We start from the raw sequence: 18,370 nt of genomic DNA, 5'->3' as shown, positions 1-18,370 counted from the left end.
GCTGTTGCTGTTGCTGAAGCCACATGCAATATTATTCTACTTACAAGAATAGAAGTGAGACATGAATCAAGACGAAGTATAGCCTCATGTTATATTTCATTTCCTCAACTACGCAAGTCAGTACAGTCAGTACAGTCAGTACATAGTAGATGAGATGCGATATGATCAAGCTATCAAGGCCTAGCATGTTGATTCTTCAGGTTCGAGCCTGCTGTCCATGACAAGTATCGATGTATGCTATGCCATTGTCATTCAGTTTGAAATAGATAACAAATGGATCTAATGGGTCTACATTCTACCTAGTAGCGGCCTACCTAAGGCTAACAGCCTACCCAGGCTGCCTAGGTCGGTAAGGCCCTACTACGCCGTAGCCTGTAGGTAAAGAAAGTAGGGGCCCCATAGATCAGCCCTTCTGCACACTTGCTGTGACATCTGTGGAGAAGCTAATAGACATGTAGACATGCTCTGAGTTGTGGTTCTTCCTATGATGCTTGTTTGAAACAAGACTTCCCTAGCGTCGGCCTATTCATGGCCTGTTCGGAATGGTTGCCTATATATATCGCGATAGTGAATAAGGTGATGGTTCAAATGTACGGCTAGATACAATGGGACGGTGGGCAAGTTGTCACATTTGCCCGACTTGAAATCATGCCGAATCTCTATGTCCTATAGCAGAAAAAGGATACTGGCGTATTGTCCATGGGGGTGTCAACTCTTTTTGGTAATCAACCCGGGCTACCCCGCCGTGCTCGGTAATAAGATCTCTTACCCGAAGCTGTATTTCAAGGCATCAGGGTGCTCAAATCCCGGAGGCGCTGGGTCGCATTTATTCATGACTACAGCTTGTTTGCTGTCATTGAAGAATCGATAGCCACAGGTACATACTTCCTCCGCTTCACAACGGAAAGTAGCCTTAGTTTGCATCGCTAATGACCGACACTGCCAAGTACTAAATAGGTACCCGAGTGGTTCATAGGTAGCCAATAGCCATGGGTGGCCACAACCGGAGTTGTAACCGTTCCACCAACTTCTAGCTACTCAATACAGTACTAACTAGGAGGTAGGCATCGTAAGATATGGGTAGAAGCCCGATGCAAGCGCCCTAGCTTCCGGGCAAAACGGCCACCGAGGAGAGTCGAGGCTTGCCTATTGGTCTTCTTCAGGATGAGAATTGGACTTCTAGCCCAAGGGTTCGGAAGGGGGAGTCGAGCCGGCGCAAATCGATGCTGCTCCCAAGACTAAAAAGCAAAGATTTGACTCGGCCTTCCCATAAGAGCCCGACTCGTAGGTGCTGGTCCAGGCGCGCCTTCAAAACGCCCGAGTACTCGTCATCTCCTACATTTTCATTGGTTCCCGCCGTAATTGATGTATCTACATCTGGATCATCTAACCTCCATTCCATTTTAGCTTGAAAGCTTCGTTCTTTGATTTTTGGATAAACTGCTACTTTCGGCGATTGTGAATTATCCGATAGTTTATCAGCCACCTCTGATATTTTGGGAGGATGTTCTGTGCTCTTATCCACATTTTCTTGGAAGCTCTTCTCGGGTGTTATATGTGCTGGTGGTATTGGTAGTATTGGTGGTATCGGTGGCGCTGGTGGCGCTGATGGAGTTTCGCTTATTTCTTGGTCGATGGACCAAGCACCCCTTTTCCTCCAGAGCTCCATGCCCACAGCCCAATCGCTCTCATAACTGTGGACGTTAAAATCCATCTTACTTGCAAGGGAGCAATTGCTGCCAGCCATTACCGCGTAAGTCCAACTTATATTTCCTACTAACGGGTTAATTGTCATTGTCGCCGTGAGAGGTGTGCCGTTATGCGTAGGCAGCGTCGCGAATCGAATTCCGAGACTCATACCACCGGATTTATTCAACGTTCCGTAGTAAAGCTCCGCTCCGGTGCTAAAGCGGCCGTAAATGCGTTCACCATTTCCTCCCCCATTTCCATTCACCGCCGTCAACGGTGCTGGCGTATTCACGTGTCCAACGTCACCCCCAAAGTTGTATAATCCCCGCACGCCGAGCAAGCCACCATCCGTGGATGCGAGGCCCTCTACCGTATAACGACCCTCGTCATATTGCGCCATGCCTAACACGGTGCCCCCGTTTTTTAATGTTTGGCTGGATACGGCGCTCAACTGTAACTGCAGCGCAGGTGAAATCCTCTTGACCAGTAAAGCCTCCAACATTGACATGGGGAGGTAGAGCCTCCCATATGCCAGCCCATCCTTCACGAGCCCTCCACCTTCTTCTTCCGTTTTCACGCCTGGCTTCCCGGCTCTGCGCGGCAACTCGGCAAGTGGGCGGTAACTTCGCAAGAGATCCGGGAGAGGTATATCCTCACTTTGGGCTATGGCATCGTTAAGAGGTACTGTTGAGTATAGGTATGAAACGGAGCCATCGACTATACCAACTGTGCCGAGCTGATATGAGGTGGCAAAGCGGGGGGTAGCGAGAGACGAGAGAGTGAGGCGAAGACCCCTCGGGGTTGGGAAATTTAATAGGGCGTCAGATGTGGCATTAAGGGAGGCATAGCTGCTGTCGCGATTCCAACTAGTTGCAGCATAAAAGGCGGACTGGATATAATCCATGAACTCGCGCATTATTAATTGCTGCAGACGAATACCCAGCTAGCCCAGCTGTAGGCGAGCTGGAAAGCAGGGCTATCGAATAAGCATTAGGAAAATCGAGGCGACGTGGATGTGTGAATGCGGCGGTATCGTGGGGTTTGTAAAAAAAAAAACCATCAATTTGGAGAGAATTAATTGTGTTAATCGAGCTCGAAAGCCACAAAATTTAGCATCATTTCTGTTACATTCAACTTGGAATGTTACCAGGTACGATTCATTTGGTACGTCACGTCACCTCATGGCCGAGATTTAACCGGGGCAGTTACTGATACGGTACTGATAGATGAGATAGGGCACGAACTGTGAAGCTCAGACCACCTCGAGGTCTTGTCGATGTTTGTACCACTTCGAGCACTTTGAAAACAAAAAGCTGCAGTTTGGTACAACATGCTAGTTAGCCAGGTCCACTTACACTCATGGAATCAACTACATTTGATCGAGTTAAATCGACAAAAATGGCCCAAAAACACTGTATTGAAGGTTAGAAGAAGCCACAAACATCAATACCTCTTCAATCAAGCCTATATACAACTATAGGATCAGAGATTTATCTCTTCTGGTATGTCCAAAGATGGCATCGATATAATTTGGATGTCAATGGCCACGCCTTAAGGTACTCCCGTAAAGGAGAAAAGGAGGAAAGGAGGAAAGGGAAAAAAAGGACAAAAGGATAGTCAATGGAAGAACCGAGTGCGAGAAATTGACGTTCCATGTTCATTAAATACCTCTTGACTCTCAAGGGATAAGTTAACTTAGTTAAGGGACCTTCATTCATAGTGTGTATATGGATTGTTGGACATTCACAAATGTTTGATTAGGGGGTTGTCCTCGTGTAACGCAAAGAATCGTCCACCTCCAAGGTTATACCCAACAAAGATCATCTATCGACCAAAAGGGAAAAGCTTTTTAAGTATCAAATGATGGGATGAAATCTATGTAGACCGAATGGCCCTTCTTAGGCAGTAGGTATCTAGTGTTGAAGGGTCGATAGAAGGCCCAAGCTCTGTATACAAGCTGTCTCTCGTGACATTTGGTGGTACATCATCGCTCATTAATGATTAAACCATTACCCATTATCTATCACCCTTTTGGTACCTAGTATCACTACTGTATAGTCCAGAGTTACTCGAGGGACAAACCGAAAATTTCAAAACGAGGGATATCAAACACCATTTTTCTATTCCTCTTAAACCTCCCAAGCCTCTGTACGACGTGTTCGACGACGTCAACTGATCATCTCAAGAAACCTTAGTTCTGACTACTTTTTTTTCCTTCTCCCCTTATTTTCATCTTTTTTAATAATATTTTCCTCTCTCTTCGTTCGGTATCGCGAATCTAATCGCGCTTCTCATACATATAGGTATCTATCTACCTAGGTAAATTTGGCAATCATACAACTTACCTAAGGTTAGGTGCCTACTTACCTACCTAACATTTATCACATCCAAACTCTCCAAGACCACTACTTTGGTAGCAGAAAACTACTATTCTAATTCTACCCAGCAGTCAAATCAACATGGCGGAATGCGGCGATGATGGAGCACCATTCTGCACTGACTCTGTGCCCTTTGCCCCTGCCAGTTCGTGCTGCAAACAAGGTAGAACATGCCTTGTCCTAGCAGCCAATACTACAGTTATATGCTGTCCCGACGGCGCTGATTGCAGTCAAATTGGAAATATTCCTTGCGACTTGAGCCGACAACTGTTTGATCCGAGTTCAGACATACAGACGTCGTGGCATGAAGGACACCTACCGGAATGCGGCGATGCCTGTTGCCCATGGGGATACCATTGCGAGCTGAATACCTGTGCACTGAATGATGACCAGAATGAACTACCCGGAGATGACCAGTCCTCTTCTACTTCCACGAGCAGTACGAGCAGCCCGACGACTTCAACCACTCGGCCATCTTCAGCCACATCATCCACAGCAACCACCAATACCACTTCGCAAGCGAGCCCAACCGCAGTGCCATCCATCACACTCACTCCCGCCCAAGGCCAGGGAGACGCATCATCCAGTTCAACCTTAAGCACGGGCGAAACAGCAGGAATAGCTGTGGGAGCGGTTCTCGGTACCGCCATCGTGGCTCTACTTTTGTACGTCATCTACCGCGTCCGCCGAGCCACTATACCCCAAAGCGAGGACGACCAGGCCCAGGCTCTGGCCGTAGCGGGTGGTAACCACCAACCAATCCTGAGCGAACCGAAGGCCCCGGAACTAGCCAGCGATCCCATATACGAGCTGGCAGGTTAAAAGGCTGCGAAAAGATGCAATTCTTCGGCACACTCTTTTGCAATTGGACTGGACGGGACGCGGACTTGCAAAACTGCTATGTAAGTATGGGGCGCTTTCATCCTATATTTCGACAAGAAGATCGTAAACTGATAGAAATTAGACCAGGCTATTGGTCTACGACTTGACTTATTAGTAAAACTTTACTAAGGAGGGACGAGTTAAATGTAAAGTTTTACTTAATAAAATCGTGTAGTGGAGCCGTGCCTATGAGTGAAAATTTCAAGCTCGGACTCTGTTTCCCGCAGAAACTGATAAGATAAGGAGCTGAGCCTCCACAGCCTCAATTCAGCCACTTTCTATTCAATTCCATTCATTCAATTCCATCCATTCAGTTCCATTCTTAATAATCAAAGCTGACTAATCCAATCCATCTTTTTAATCCAATCCATCTTTTCTAATTCTTCCATTCCAACTTCTTCTTTTCAACTTTTTTCCATTTGATCCATTTGATCCATTTAATCCATCTTATTAATCATCTTCAACACCACCACCTAAATCAAATATTTCAAGAAATATTTGAAATAATTGATTTACATGGTGGTGTTGAAGGTGGTGTGGAAGGTGGTTTGCTGGATTTGGGGGCTGAAAAGCGATGCACCCAATCAATCAATCAACAGCTTGAAAGTTGGCTCCAAACGTTTCACTTTTTACTAGCGGCTCAATAGGTCCAGATTTGAGCCAATAGGATGGCTTCAATTTCAATAGGCTTACTAGCGCTTAGTTTGCCTAACTTTTTGCCTTGGATGGTTAGGGTACGTACTGATGGAGCGTGCTCTAGACCGGTCTATATAAGGGCTCTCAACCCCCAAGCTGTTGTAATTCTTTTCTTCCTCCTTTCAACCACTTTTCAGGTTTCAAGGGCTTTCAAGAGTTTTCAAGAGCTTTTCAAGAGCTTTTCAAGAGCTTTTCAAGAGCCACACAGCCCCAACCCAGTTGATCCATTGAATTAATGGCTGATACACCCATTCCGAGGCGGGTCGGCCGGCCCCGGAATGCTGCGCTGCCGCCGCTGCTGCCGTGACCTGCTCCAGGAGAGCTTTCAGAGCTTCCGGGAGGGTTTATCCCTGACGCTAACATGTACCATCAGCCGTAAATCCCCCCTGGGGCAGTCCCATCGCCGCAAGCGGTTCCCAAATACAGCCGGCCTCCGACAACCGGCTTTCCGAACCTCCCTCCTATACCCATAAATCCCCCCAATCCGACAATTTCTCCCCATCCGGCCGAGCCGATCCCAGCCCTAATACCAGTAAGTCCCGGCGCATGGGTTGATCTAGGCTTAGTAGATGGGGCCACTTGATATTCTCAACAATATCACGTGGCCTGGAGGGAAGTATAATTTACTCTTTTCACGTGTGAGTCCGGTTCGTCCATTACGCCGGTATTCCGACCGTCACGTGAGTACCACGTAATCCATGCCAAAGGAACCCGTCGTCACTGGCGTGAGTATTATGTAATCGGTGTCTGATGTGAAAGGAACCTACCATCACGTGATTGTTATGTAACTATTGCCTTACTATGTCGTACGTGAAAGAAAGTGCCCACTCAAACTGGCCAATGGCTGGCTTTTAATTGGATTAAACATTTGGGTGATTTAAATCTGTTTTCCTTTCCGAGCGGAGCGAGCAGCACTCCGCAGGAGCCGCCGGAGGCATGATTACATGTTTAGTATTTCAAAAAATAAAAAAATTAAGAAATAGTACTTAAAATCAAAATTGTTGCGGAGCGACGATTTTCCAGATATCAAATTAGTAAAGTTTTACTAATTTAAATTGCTTGCAATTTGCCGGGTATTTTAATCGAAAAGGGAGACCGTAAAGGTGATAAGGGGTTTGCGAGTTTCTTTACGAATAGTGATGATTGATACCCGGCTACGATATGAGGGCAAAGGATGGATAGGCGTCGGCAAACAAACTTCTTCGGCTACTTACCTACCTACCTAACCTAGGTAGGTAGGCAAACATGGAAGCAATTCGAAGACCATGTTTCTGGAGATCCGCGACGAAACAAATGGAGTCTGGTGTTGCCTTGTCTGCTTTTTTCAGTGCCTCGGTTTCAGTGCCTAGGTACTCTATCTCTGTGGGTGCCTAGGTGGTTATAGGGGGGCTAAGATACCTTATTAGTTATACCTAAGCATCGTTGAACCTTCTTGAAGATTTTAGTAGTCGGTGGAATTGTGATAATCCCAATACCGTCGCTCCGCAGAATTGTAACGGATGAATAAGTCGTGTGTTTCTGTTGGCTTTTCTACCTAGTCTTTGTTTAGATTTTCTCACCCCAGAGAAATTGTATGAAGTGAAGAGCGTCTGAGAAATGCATACAACCCCTAAATACCTCCAGGGCACCTACCTAGGGTGGTGTATAATTAGAACGTATGTATATATCCATGGATATGTATAATTCTAACTTGTAACGTTCGGGATTTATAATACACAGCCTTGAAACACCGGGGCGAACTTTGACAGACACCTTCTTCAGATGGAAGTATAAAGTCAGATGGAAGTACAAAGTCAGATAGAAGGACAAGCCTTCTGTCTCATCCAATCTTACCTAGTATGGTTTGAATGTTAATCTACCTACTAGGTACTACTTAGGTACATAGCATCTATCTCACTCCCAGGGGTCAAATGTATAACCATCTAACCTAGCTTCCTAACCCAGGCAGACTACTAATATCTCAAACGTTCAAGCAACTGCACAATCTGCCGTTCATTTCCTTCCTTATATTTCATGATCGTCTCATCCAACTGCATCTGTAGGGCATCAGCAGTACTGAGCCGCCAGGGCAAGATAGTGCGAAGGACGGCGTCAACATCTGCCACCTTATCAATGCCCACTATGGTCGCGGGCTTTTTCACATCCAGTTCCTCTAGCTTGGCAATTGGGAATAAAGAACCAGCAAGAGAAGTAGGTAAGACTCACTGAAATCAGCAAGAATGATAGCTTCATTCTGTGCTGTCCTGAGGGATGCAACTTTAGTTGGGAGGCCATGTTCAACGAAAGCATCCAAACGACTCCTGACACCATTGGCATGCCATCATTGCATTAGTGTTTATCTCCGCTATCTGGAGCCCCAGTTCCAGCTGACCTCTGAAGGAGGCTTCATACGAAGGCCATAGCCCAGCTCCCACGCTGGTCAAGGCCGCGCTCACCGTCCAGCCATTCTCGCCAGACGTCATTCCCCTCCCCAAACTCAGCTATGCTTTTGAAGAGCTAGCAATCTTGCAAACCTTTGAGCAATTCGGCCATCTGTGATAGGATTGTGCCCTTCTGCTCAAGATCCACAGATGTAAACTATTCATCCAACCGTTGGCCAGACATCAGCTCTTGGATGATAACCTTGCGAAGACTGGGCAGCGGCGGCACTGTCCCAGGTATGGACAGAGGGGACTATGGGCAGCTGGAGGCGTTTAAGCGCCGCGGTGGCGAGATTGATGATGGCTACCTCATTTTCGATCCGGGTTTCGGATCTCACCCCCTCTGTGTGAGGATTCGCGAGGCGGAATATGGATTTCTGAGTGCCATCAGGAATCGGATCACAGCCGGGCTACCGATGTTCATATTTCGCGGTAAGGTCCGAAGTGATAGACAAAGTTGTTATATGTAAAGGGCCATTGGGTTTCGTACAGAACATCGCCGATTTCAACGTCCTCCTAATGTGCACGATTAATATATTTATTTGACGATCAGCGCAATAGGAACTTTCATAGGTACTAGGTACTACCTCGAGGTTGAGTTTCTCACGCAGCAGGCCCTGAACAAAGTCTCGTCGAGCTTGGTAGGTGGCGTGGTTGTGGGTCATAGTGATGGACTCCGGACTGTGGACTCAATGTGAATGGACTGGAGTCAGTGGAGTGTAAGAACGAAGGGTAAAATTTTTTTTAGATGGTGAGGCTGTAGCCTGCGAGCCAAAGCAAAGTTGGGTAAGTCACACCTAAAGATCACCAGAGCAAACATTTGAAAATGGATGTGATATGTGATATGTGACATGCAACCCCCCGCCGGTCTGTAGGTAGGCATAACAAACATAGCATGGGTAACCAGCAGAACAAACACAGCATCTCAAGCCCAAGCCAATCGTATTCATAGTATGTAAATATATTACGTCTTCGCTTCACCTCTACACTCTACAAAATAGTACCTTATCAGTCCCTTACAGTGGCTTACACCTACATGTACCTAGTCACCCCCCGGCCCCCCCTAGGGCCCTTACATCTAGTAGGTACCTACCTACCTACCTGTTCAGTCTATATGTACCACGAACTTACCATGAAACGCTAGAAGTATTCCAAATGACGCCCAGCTCTTTGAGATACGGGCTGAGGATACTGTCTACGGCCTTATCCTTCATCCAGTCGCTGTCCCAATCCGGTCTCCACAGCGCTCTGCAATACTCCCAGTACTCCGGGTAAAATCCCGCCTGCTCCCAGTCGAGGATCGCCACCACCTTGGCCCCGCGGACCAGCACATGGCTCGGGTCGAAGTTGTTGTGTGTCATCACTATCCGGTTCCCCCGCATCGTCCTCCGGAGCGCATCCCGGAATATCGGCGCGAATGGGTCTTCATCATCATCGTCGGCGTCGTCGTCGTTGTGGTAGTGCCTCGCCTCCCACGCCTCCAACAGCCCGCTGTTAAACTCGGCCTCGCTGCCGTACGGCCCGTATGCGCCGGGCGCGTGCGCGAAGTACGGGTCCGCGCACGCCGAGCCGTCAACACTGCCGATGAACGACGACGACGCCTCGATCTGCCGCAGCGCGTCGAAGTGCGCGCGCAGCTGCGATGCGACGGAGAGTTTTTCCTCCGCGGTGAAGTGCGCCCAGGCGCGGTCTAGCGGGTCGCCCGGGATGTACTCCATGGCGATCCGGACGTGGCCGGTAAGAGCGTCCCGGTCCACGCTGTAGACGGAGGGCACCGGGATGCTGGTGTGCTGCCGCACGAAGTCCATGGCCGCAGCCTCGGCTGCGCGTGTGTGAGGGCCTGACTTGATGATTGTGCGCTCGTCGGCGAGGAGGTACACGTGCTGAGAAGGCGAGAGGCTGGTGGCGTTAGCCATCTCGTCTTTGGCTGGGATCCGGCCCGTGGAAGGTAAGTTAGCCCCTGGCATTGTGAGTGAGATCGGAACCCCTTTCTTCGAGGTTATATCGTAAGAAATAATTATCAATTCAAATAAGGTAACCCAAGTCTTTAATTCCAGCTTAACTATAATCAAAGTGAGTTGGATCTGAGCGGAGATGAGATGAGGGGGGAAAAGCCATGTCGGCTCATATACTATGCGCACACTCAAAGGATAGACATTGGGTTTGTTATGAGTTTCGAGAAGCAACAAACGGCTCTTTCACGTAGGTAGCTATAGAGATGTTCCTTTGTCGTTGAAGTCTTGCAACTACCTCTGGCCATTGACCTCTACTACATAGACAATACCTATTATCAACAAAATATATATCTTAGGTACCTAAGTTAGGTAGGTAACCTGTTCAAGTCAAAGGGTTGGCCGAGTCGGGTCAAGAAAAGTCGCCGACCTAGGTCGGGAGGAATCTTGAAAGGGCTCCTGTTACCAAAAGAAAAAAAAACAACCAAAAACCAACCAAATTCATGCTGCGCGGGCTTAGTCAAAGGTGCTCGGGATGGGGCTGTTCTACATATCTTCTCACGCACGATGGGTATGTACTTCATATTAGGAATGTCTTGGGGGTGACGAAGGTTGATGATAGCTCACATATGTAAAAACCCGGTAACATACACATGTATCCTACCAACCTATGTCCTGACGTTCCACAAGATCCTTCTCAACGATCCCCGCCGTCCCATCCCATCCAATCCCATACCACAAAGTCTCCTTTCGTGGGTAGCCAATCGCATCGCATGATTTCTCGTTGTAAAACGAGGCACGGTGGCACTGGGGGGGAGGGAGATGAGATCACCCGTAGTACCTACATGTACCTACATGGTGTAAGATGCGCTTACTTACCTGCTTACTTTTTAAACCATTGGTCCAATCATGATTGAGAAAACGGTGCGGTCCCAAGATACGAGATTTCATTAAGAAGAATATATTGGGTGGATGGGGATGTCTCAACTTGGTATAGTCTACGAACGCCCCCAAGTTCCATGCAATCAATGCCTGATTCGGCGGGCAGATGCAGATAAGGCGGGCTTTACGTGCCTAGGTAAGCTACATGCTAGGTTAGGTATAGGTAGGTAGCAGATATTCGTTCTCGTTATGGGGTTAAACAAAACCTCTGGCCGTGGAACGGGGGGGGCTGGGTATGATATAAATTGATTGCTATTTATTGGGATGTCGTTCTGACGTGACGTGACGTACGATGAAAGCTGTACGTACGGATATTGTAAGATCCATTCAAGCCCGGCCCGAGCCTAGCCAAGCCAAGCATCTCGTAAACTATACCCGAAGCAGAAGTACCCAGCTGTATGTCGGATCGAATAGATACTTGGGGGGTAGCCTCTTTAGGACCAGCAAGAGAGCCTCAGCTGCAACTCAGCCCTAACGTTAACGTGACAAGATCGGACGCGTAAGCGGGCGAGACTTGTCAAGGATAATAAGAAGAGATAATGATAATTGTCTGTTTTATGTAGTTGGTGCCTAGAGAGTCTCGAAGTTGCTGGATGTCAACCGAGTCTTATCTGGACTAATGACTCCTGCATTGGGGCATGGTAATGGTGTTGCAGTAGGGGGCGAAGCTCTTCCTGGCGTGAAGGTCCACTGAAATACTACTACACCATGAGAGAAGAAAAAATCGTCGACGCTGCTCTTGGGGGCCCAGCAATTCAATTTGCTTAGCAGGTCCAGACCTTCGAGAGCTATCTCTTCTTGTCCTCTCCTTATATACCTAGGTAACTAGGTCGGCCGGTTTCACACTTACATTTGCTTCCAACTATACCTTTAGCTTTATCCAGCCCAGGCGTATACCGGACTGAACAGTCTAGTTGTTTGTATGTACCTAGGTAAACATGGCTTCAAAACTCAGAAACGCTTCCTTCTACGACTATGACCCTTCGAGCCCGGTAGCTGCAGTGTATTGTGCTCTGTTCGGCCTTGCCTTCATTTGGTCCGGATACATGACCCTCCGTAAGAGAGCCTGGGTATGGTCAATCCAACTTGTTGCGATACTAAGCAGGTGGACTCTTCGGTGTGTAACGATCGGGTGCGGAAGCTGACAGAAGCCTTGCCGCAGTGGAAGTCGTGGGATACGCCGATCGAATTCTATCTGCCAACGACCCCGGCAACCTGAACTTGTACGCTGTTTAATTCTGCGTCAGCATCCTCGCGCCTGTACTGATGGCTGGCGCCATCTACGTCGTCCCTGCCCACGAAAGAACTACGAGGCTTCTTTGGATCCCACGTGTGTATTCTGTCTTCCAGCACCCTCGGCGCTTATATCCTGTGCTAATTAGTGTAGCTCGTTGGGTCACGCCTATATTCGTCGCCTTCGATGTTGTCTCGCTCATTATCCAACTCATCGGCACAGTCAGCGCATCAAGTACTCAGGCCACGGATGCGAATGCGGCAAAAAAGCTGAAAACAGGCAAGGACGTCGCGCTCGCCGCGGGGTCTCGCTTTACAAATCGGAGCATTTGGGGTATTCACAGTCGTCGCCGCTCGTTTTTACTTCACCTCCCGACGGTTCGAAGAAGGTCGTCAGTCAAGAGGACTGGATGAAGTCGATGTGGGCAATAGGGGTATCTTCCGTAAGGGGTCGTCTCAAAACATCAACCCCAGCTGGAGACGGCTTTTGCATGTCATAAACGCATCGTGCGTCATGATTTTGGTACGTCAACACATACCCTAGCTACTAAATCGGTTCTTCTGACATCACTCGCCAGGTTCGATCCGTATTTCGTGTAGTAGAATTCGCTGAAGGTGGACATGGCACCGTGATGCAGCATGAATACTTGTAAGTGCTCGGTTAGCAATGAGTATTCCAACAGGCATTCTCATAGGCTAACAAGTCGTAACTCAGCATGTATATTTTATATACCTTGCCTATATTTTTGGTTGTCTGTAGCTTCTGCTTCTTCTTCCCCAGATCGTATCTTCCGTTCATGGGCTTCAGCGTTCCGAAGCATCCAGTCGTTACAGCAGAGCTGGGCAGTGAGGACGGTTCGGCTACTGCACCACGAGAGATATAAAGTTGTGCGGAGGAGCGAACTGCTGACTTCCCCCCTCCCTCGTGACGTGAAGGTCTGCTGGGGTTAGGTCGGGATTGAGGTAGGAGTGCTTATTTATCGAGTACGCGTACACTGTGATAGCTACCCACCATTTCAATGTTGAGCATCGTTATCGACGGAAGTGCTCGGAGACAGCCATATCTACATGCCTGCTAGGTAGGTACCCAGTATGTAGATAGATATATATCTAGGTATATATAGGTAGGCAGCAACTTTTGTAATATGTATTGGCCAATGACGACTGCGAGATAGTTGATGGGTTCCTACCTAGGTACCTACATAGTGATATAGTGCGTTCATCTAGCGAGTACATATAATATATGCATGTGTATGCCACTGTATGATGCAGTGTACTGTACTTTCATTGAAGTCAATATGAAGTGGGACGTTGTCACCCGCGTTTATTTTCCGACGTACAGCACAGACTGGGAAGGTAGATTTGTATATGCCTGGCGGCAAATACCTCACGCCCGCCTTGCTTTTGACATTGATCGATTGGATGTTATTCAACGATGAGTGCCGGTGGAATAAGAATCCTCTTGCATTTGAAACAGGTCATCGAAGGGCAGGGTCTTCATTCATTAGCATTTGAGGCAAACACTGAGGCAAATATAATGTATATTAGAAGAGTGATGATGACATTCGTCTCGGCTAGGGTGGAATTATCATACCTACATTCTATGTAGATAGTAGTACTCATAGTAGTACTCATAGTAGTATTGTGACGATCATATTCGGAAAGTTTTGTGTTTGAAAGAATTCCCCTTCTCCCCTTCTCCCCTTTCCTCCTGAGAGAGGCTACCCGGGAGCGCAGGGTTTGACGGTTTCGACAGTCAAGATCTTACTACCATCCCAGCATTACACCAACTTATTCATCGTTCGTTACCGAATCCGCGAATCTGCGAATCTGCGAATAGGAGTCATTTAAAGACCCGAATTATTATTAATGTGTCAAGCCAATGTGTGAGATGTGAGATTCAAGGCCGGTTTGGGTACTAGGGAGGCTCTCGGGGTTACGGGGTTACGGGGTTAGTTATGTCAGACCGGAGGAATACACAGCTAGTATTGAGACTACCTAGTAGTTAGTAGTCATGTAACCTAGTATGTACAATACATACGTAAACTCACATATATATATGATATAGGTATGTAGGTAGGCATGTAGGATATGTAGAATGTGATAATTCAATGTTCTTACATATAACAACATTGAAACTCACGCCGAGGACCTCGGAATGAAGTAAAGTACCATTATGTATAGTCACATACATGTAGTTACCTGGTAGTATTGATACATTAGTAACCTTGTACATTGGATTATCCATGGATCATCGATGCTTACCATGTTACGATGTAATACAGTGCTTACCTAGCTAGTACTAGCTTCCGAATCTGTGATAGGGATAGTGTAGGGATAATGTAGGGATAATGTTCTAGAGAAGGTGCGACTTCCCCTGAACAAACCTTACACCATAGTACAATACATACCTAGTAACTAGTAGTACTGTAGTACTACCTACTACCGTAAAGAGTCTACTAAAGACCTTCCACGACCCTGAATACGATCAGCAACAAGATCCTGAACCATGTCTCTTAACCCCCACATCGGACGAACAATTGGGTCAGAAATGAAGCGGGGAAATTCCTATTTGGTAGCTTCACTTTTCATATTTTCTTTTACCTTTTTTCTACTATATACCAATGTACTATCGAGCTTCAAACAACCCAAGTTTCTAAAGGTGAAATAAAAGCACTTGAGTCTCAAAACGGAAAACCCACCCATGTATACATTACTAATGGCCAAGACCTGACATTTCTTAGCCAGCGAGATAGGAACTCGAGATCCCCCCAGTACCTAAATACTTACTGCCTACCTACCTCTAGTGCTACTAGTACATGTAGGTAGATTTACTTGCAGACCTGTCATTTTGCAGCATTCAATGTTGTCATTGAAAACCACCCTTTCCACAAGATTAACAGCGTAGTGTTGACAACATCGGAGTTGACGAGGCTGACGAGATAGCAAAGAGGAGAGGTTCGATATAGTTACAGTATAACTGCCTATTCCTTAATACCGTGAACCCACCTCACGGCACCCCCTTCGCCCAAATCCCCCAATACACAATCCAATCCAATCCAATCCAATCCAACCTTCGTAGCGCTCGAGTTTCAGGGTCCGTTTTTCGTTAGCTTGGACTTTCTCGCCAGAATACTCTACTACGCCGTATACTCTTCTCTAATTCTTACATTGTAAGAGGAGAAGAGCATAAGAGTATAATTCATATCCTTAACAAGATCCTTGACAACACGACTAAGAGAAGAGTCCAAATTTCCCGGCGTTGTGTTATTGATGCCTGGCCTACACAGTTGCATTGAAATCTGCTGAAGGCTGTCGGTTAACACCGTTGGCTCCGATCTTCTCGACACGTGCAGCGCACTTTATCTCATCATTACGGGAGCTGCTGCAAGACATATCTCAAGACACCCTATCCTAGGATAATCTTTGAAAAAGATCTGTTTGAGAGGATCTCTGGAAGCTGAAGAGGTGTCGAGGAGCCTTTTATAGCGGTGACGGAGAGGAGCGAACCAGCACCAAACTTGGGCCGCTAGTTCTAGCATAATCATGATCCTTCTTATTCCCCACGGCCTTGACGAATTGCTTTCCCTTTTCGACCACCCGACACTTCCAATATCGACCAACGACAGCTGCCACTCATCGAGCCTATAGAGTTTGATACGCACGACTAAACTGCTAGACCAAAATACATCATTCTGATTTGCTCGTTCAGCTTGCCTATTCTGGCTTTTTTCTTTCATCATGGTTTATTGTGGGAAGGCTTCCCAGGGATGCCAGAACTGTCGGACGCGACGTATAAAGGTACGTCTAGGTTCACTGCCTTCGTTTCCATACCTACACCCACAATTCCTGCCATGCAGGTGAGATATCATAGATGGTCTCGCATCAAGGATGCTGCGAGATTTAGACTACATCGTTTGCATTGGCCTCGATTTACTTACATACCTACCCAGTCACTCGGAGCCGCTATATGGATGATGCGACTTATAACTGACTATGAGGTAATAGTGCGATAAAAAACGCCCCGAATGCTCGCAATGCATTCGAGTAGGCAAGAAATGTCCTGGCTATCGTGATCAGTTGTCTCTCATGTTTCGAGATGAGAGTAGTAAGGTCATACAGAAAGCGCATGCTCAATGGGGCTCCTCAAGCTCTCCGACAGACGCGAGCGAGAGCTCGGCTTCAAACTCCTCTCCAACATGGGCAGACGACTCATCAGGTTCTATTTCGGATAGCCCATCCTTAGCTTCTCCCTTGTCATCACGCAATGTTGCTCCTGCCAGGATACCCAATAAAATAGGGTTGAACGTGGAACAGCAAGGAATGCAGTTCTATATCAACCGTTATCTTATGAACCACCCTGATTCCCCAAGGACACGGGATGAAGTAGCGGCCTACTTTTCCGACGCAGATGCCGCTCAAAACGTCATGATAGCCGTAGGTCTTGCAGGAATGTCTAATTTATTAGGAAACAAGAACATGAATCTCCTTGCGCGGTCTAAGTACGTTACGGCCTTGAAGCAGACAGGGCAGCTGATCGCTAGTAACAATCCTGCCGGTCTGATAGCACGCTTGCGAAGTGTCGTATCGCTTGCGTTATTTGAGGTAAGATAACGCCTAGAACCTATCTATATGAAGAGGCACTCACCGGGTGTAGGTTGTCCAAGGAAGAGGACCTCGAGTAACAGTTGGCTCAGCTAATACACATATTAATGGTGCCGTGGCTGTCTTACGTTCCGTATTGCCTCTTCCACAGGCCCCTAATAAAGGTGCACATGGTGTATTGCAACTATTATTTTCAATGGTATCGTGCCGTCCCTTTCTTTCCGCCTGGCTTAGCTTCTGACAAACTATAGTTTATTCCATATCAAATGACAGACACACCTCTGTCCCCCGGTTTCTTTGAAACGCTCAAGTTTTGCAAGCAGCTGTTGGATGGGCTTCCAGAGAGTTGTTCCGTTGACCTGGCACTTGCTATTGCTCGACTTATTCAGCTGTTGGCGATTGCCGACCATACTGTACTCACCGACGAGCATTATATTACGAATGATCTCATACGTCAGTTTCTCACGTTGGATGACGTGTTTGACAATTTAGAAACCCCCCTTTCGAGAGCATTCCCTTTTGCAGAACACCAGGGCGAGTATCCGGCTGCGGCGGTTTTCCGTAAGAAATATCACACTTATGGCGACACTTGGGGCAGTCGGATATGGAATCATTACCGCTGGGCCCGCATCCTCGCTAACCAAAGACTGGTCCAGTTTGTTACCGAGTATCCAATCTCAAGCAAACAGAACATTCCTACGGCTCGGAAAACAAGATGCTACACCACCATTGAGCGGCTGGCTGAAGACATCCTTACAAGTGCACCATCGCACTGGCATCATCCGATGCTTGACCCTGAGTCTACGCGGAATTTCGAGGCACGTGGGATGGGCAATTCCGGTGCTGTTGGGTTACCTAGCCTTCTTTGGCACCTCATGGTCGCTGGATGCGCCCCAAATGTGCCTCTGGAGTTTTGGAGTTGGGCCCACAACGCCTTGCAAGTGATTTGGAAGCAGATGGGCATGCAACACGCTTTAGCGTTATCGGAAATGATGGAGGAGCACCGGACAAAATTAAATAAAGAAGCGAGCATGCAGGTAGGAATTCAAGCTTGACAGAGAAGGTGGGTCAAAAAGAAAAAAGAAAAGAAAAGAAAAAGAAAAAGGGGGATTTGTCAAATGATATAAACTCTTTGACCTAAGGATTTCAATCTAGCGGGCGTTTATGGATGCGGTTGGGGATACGAAGGGGTATGCTTTATTGGTTCATTGTCATTAGGCATACTAAGGGGGCAGCAAGGCATATAGGCGAGAGGCATTTATAGGTTGCTGGCGATACTAGGCTTACATATTTTCGGAAGTTGCTTGATTTATATCTTCAATGTTACTGCCAGGTGACATTAGTAGCTATGTACCTACCTAGGTAGGTAGGTAGAGTTATCCATATGGATAAACATTATGTAGTAGACGCCACTATCTACATATTATCTACACTGGCATATCTATTAGGTAGTGACACTATGTAGGTACCTGTCATACATCATTGATCATTGATAGTACTAGGTTAATAGGTAACTACCTGTCAAGGCGCAAGTGCCAGGTTGGTTTGGCAAGCTTAATCCGGAGCTAGCCCG

General features: G+C 47.2%; 5 protein-coding genes across 5 annotated transcripts; 3 read left to right on the top strand and 2 right to left on the bottom strand.

The window, feature by feature from the left end:
• Nucleotides 1–1,015: 1,015 nt before the first annotated feature.
• Nucleotides 1,016–2,892, bottom strand: GGS25DRAFT_121211 (uncharacterized protein). The gene has a single exon (XM_049256131.1). The coding sequence runs from the start codon at nucleotides 2,603–2,605 to the stop codon at nucleotides 1,160–1,162; it is 1,446 nt and encodes a 481-aa protein (XP_049120055.1). The 5' UTR covers nucleotides 2,606–2,892; the 3' UTR covers nucleotides 1,016–1,159.
• Nucleotides 2,893–3,583: 691 nt separating this feature from the next.
• Nucleotides 3,584–5,405, top strand: GGS25DRAFT_475604 (uncharacterized protein). The gene is made up of 2 exons (XM_049259723.1): nucleotides 3,584–5,242; nucleotides 5,389–5,405. Exon 1 carries the CDS (start codon nucleotides 4,149–4,151, stop codon nucleotides 4,887–4,889), a length of 741 nt encoding a protein of 246 aa, XP_049120054.1. The 5' UTR covers nucleotides 3,584–4,148; the 3' UTR covers nucleotides 4,890–5,242; nucleotides 5,389–5,405.
• A 3,603-nt stretch (nucleotides 5,406–9,008) lies between these two features.
• On the bottom strand, nucleotides 9,009–10,351 carry GGS25DRAFT_121187 (kinase-like protein). Its single transcript, XM_049256130.1, has one exon. It carries the CDS (start codon nucleotides 10,030–10,032, stop codon nucleotides 9,193–9,195), a length of 840 nt encoding a protein of 279 aa, XP_049120053.1. The 5' UTR covers nucleotides 10,033–10,351; the 3' UTR covers nucleotides 9,009–9,192.
• Nucleotides 10,352–11,897: 1,546 nt separating this feature from the next.
• GGS25DRAFT_518175 (RTA1-domain-containing protein) lies at nucleotides 11,898–13,076 on the top strand (the record flags this gene model as incomplete). The annotated part of the gene is made up of 7 exons (XM_049263496.1): nucleotides 11,898–12,015; nucleotides 12,122–12,182; nucleotides 12,207–12,289; nucleotides 12,347–12,414; nucleotides 12,473–12,715; nucleotides 12,771–12,841; nucleotides 12,974–13,076. The coding sequence occupies 7 exons, from the start codon at nucleotides 11,898–11,900 to the stop codon at nucleotides 13,074–13,076; spliced, it is 747 nt and encodes a 248-aa protein (XP_049120052.1).
• A 2,894-nt stretch (nucleotides 13,077–15,970) lies between these two features.
• Nucleotides 15,971–18,282, top strand: GGS25DRAFT_475557 (uncharacterized protein). The gene is made up of 3 exons (XM_049259722.1): nucleotides 15,971–16,797; nucleotides 16,850–16,996; nucleotides 17,049–18,282. Exons 1-3 carry the CDS (start codon nucleotides 16,282–16,284, stop codon nucleotides 17,850–17,852), a joined length of 1,467 nt encoding a protein of 488 aa, XP_049120051.1. The 5' UTR covers nucleotides 15,971–16,281; the 3' UTR covers nucleotides 17,853–18,282.
• Nucleotides 18,283–18,370: the final 88 nt, after the last annotated feature.

The sequence above is a fragment of the Hypoxylon fragiforme genome (assembly GCF_022984875.1).
Source record: "Hypoxylon fragiforme strain CBS 206.31 chromosome Unknown GGS25scaffold_2, whole genome shotgun sequence".
Classification (NCBI taxonomy): Eukaryota; Fungi; Ascomycota; class Sordariomycetes; order Xylariales; family Hypoxylaceae; genus Hypoxylon; species Hypoxylon fragiforme.
Note: the sequence above shows the minus strand (reverse complement) of the source record. Positions and strands in the feature narration are given on the sequence as shown.

Excerpts from the sequence above, each read along its gene's own strand:
- GGS25DRAFT_121211 (XM_049256131.1), bottom strand. The coding sequence starts at position 2,605 with ATGCGCGAGTTCATGGATTATATCCAGTCCGCCTTTTATGCTGCAACT.
- GGS25DRAFT_475604 (XM_049259723.1), top strand. The coding sequence starts at position 4,149 with ATGGCGGAATGCGGCGATGATGGAGCACCATTCTGCACTGACTCTGTG.
- GGS25DRAFT_121187 (XM_049256130.1), bottom strand. The coding sequence starts at position 10,032 with ATGCCAGGGGCTAACTTACCTTCCACGGGCCGGATCCCAGCCAAAGAC.
- GGS25DRAFT_475557 (XM_049259722.1), top strand. The coding sequence starts at position 16,282 with ATGTTTCGAGATGAGAGTAGTAAGGTCATACAGAAAGCGCATGCTCAA. Across the intron at positions 16,798-16,849 it reads TATCGCTTGCGTTATTTGAG|GTTGTCCAAGGAAGAGGACC; the intron begins GTAAGATAACGC and ends CACCGGGTGTAG. Across the intron at positions 16,997-17,048 it reads TGCAACTATTATTTTCAATG|TTTATTCCATATCAAATGAC; the intron begins GTATCGTGCCGT and ends GACAAACTATAG.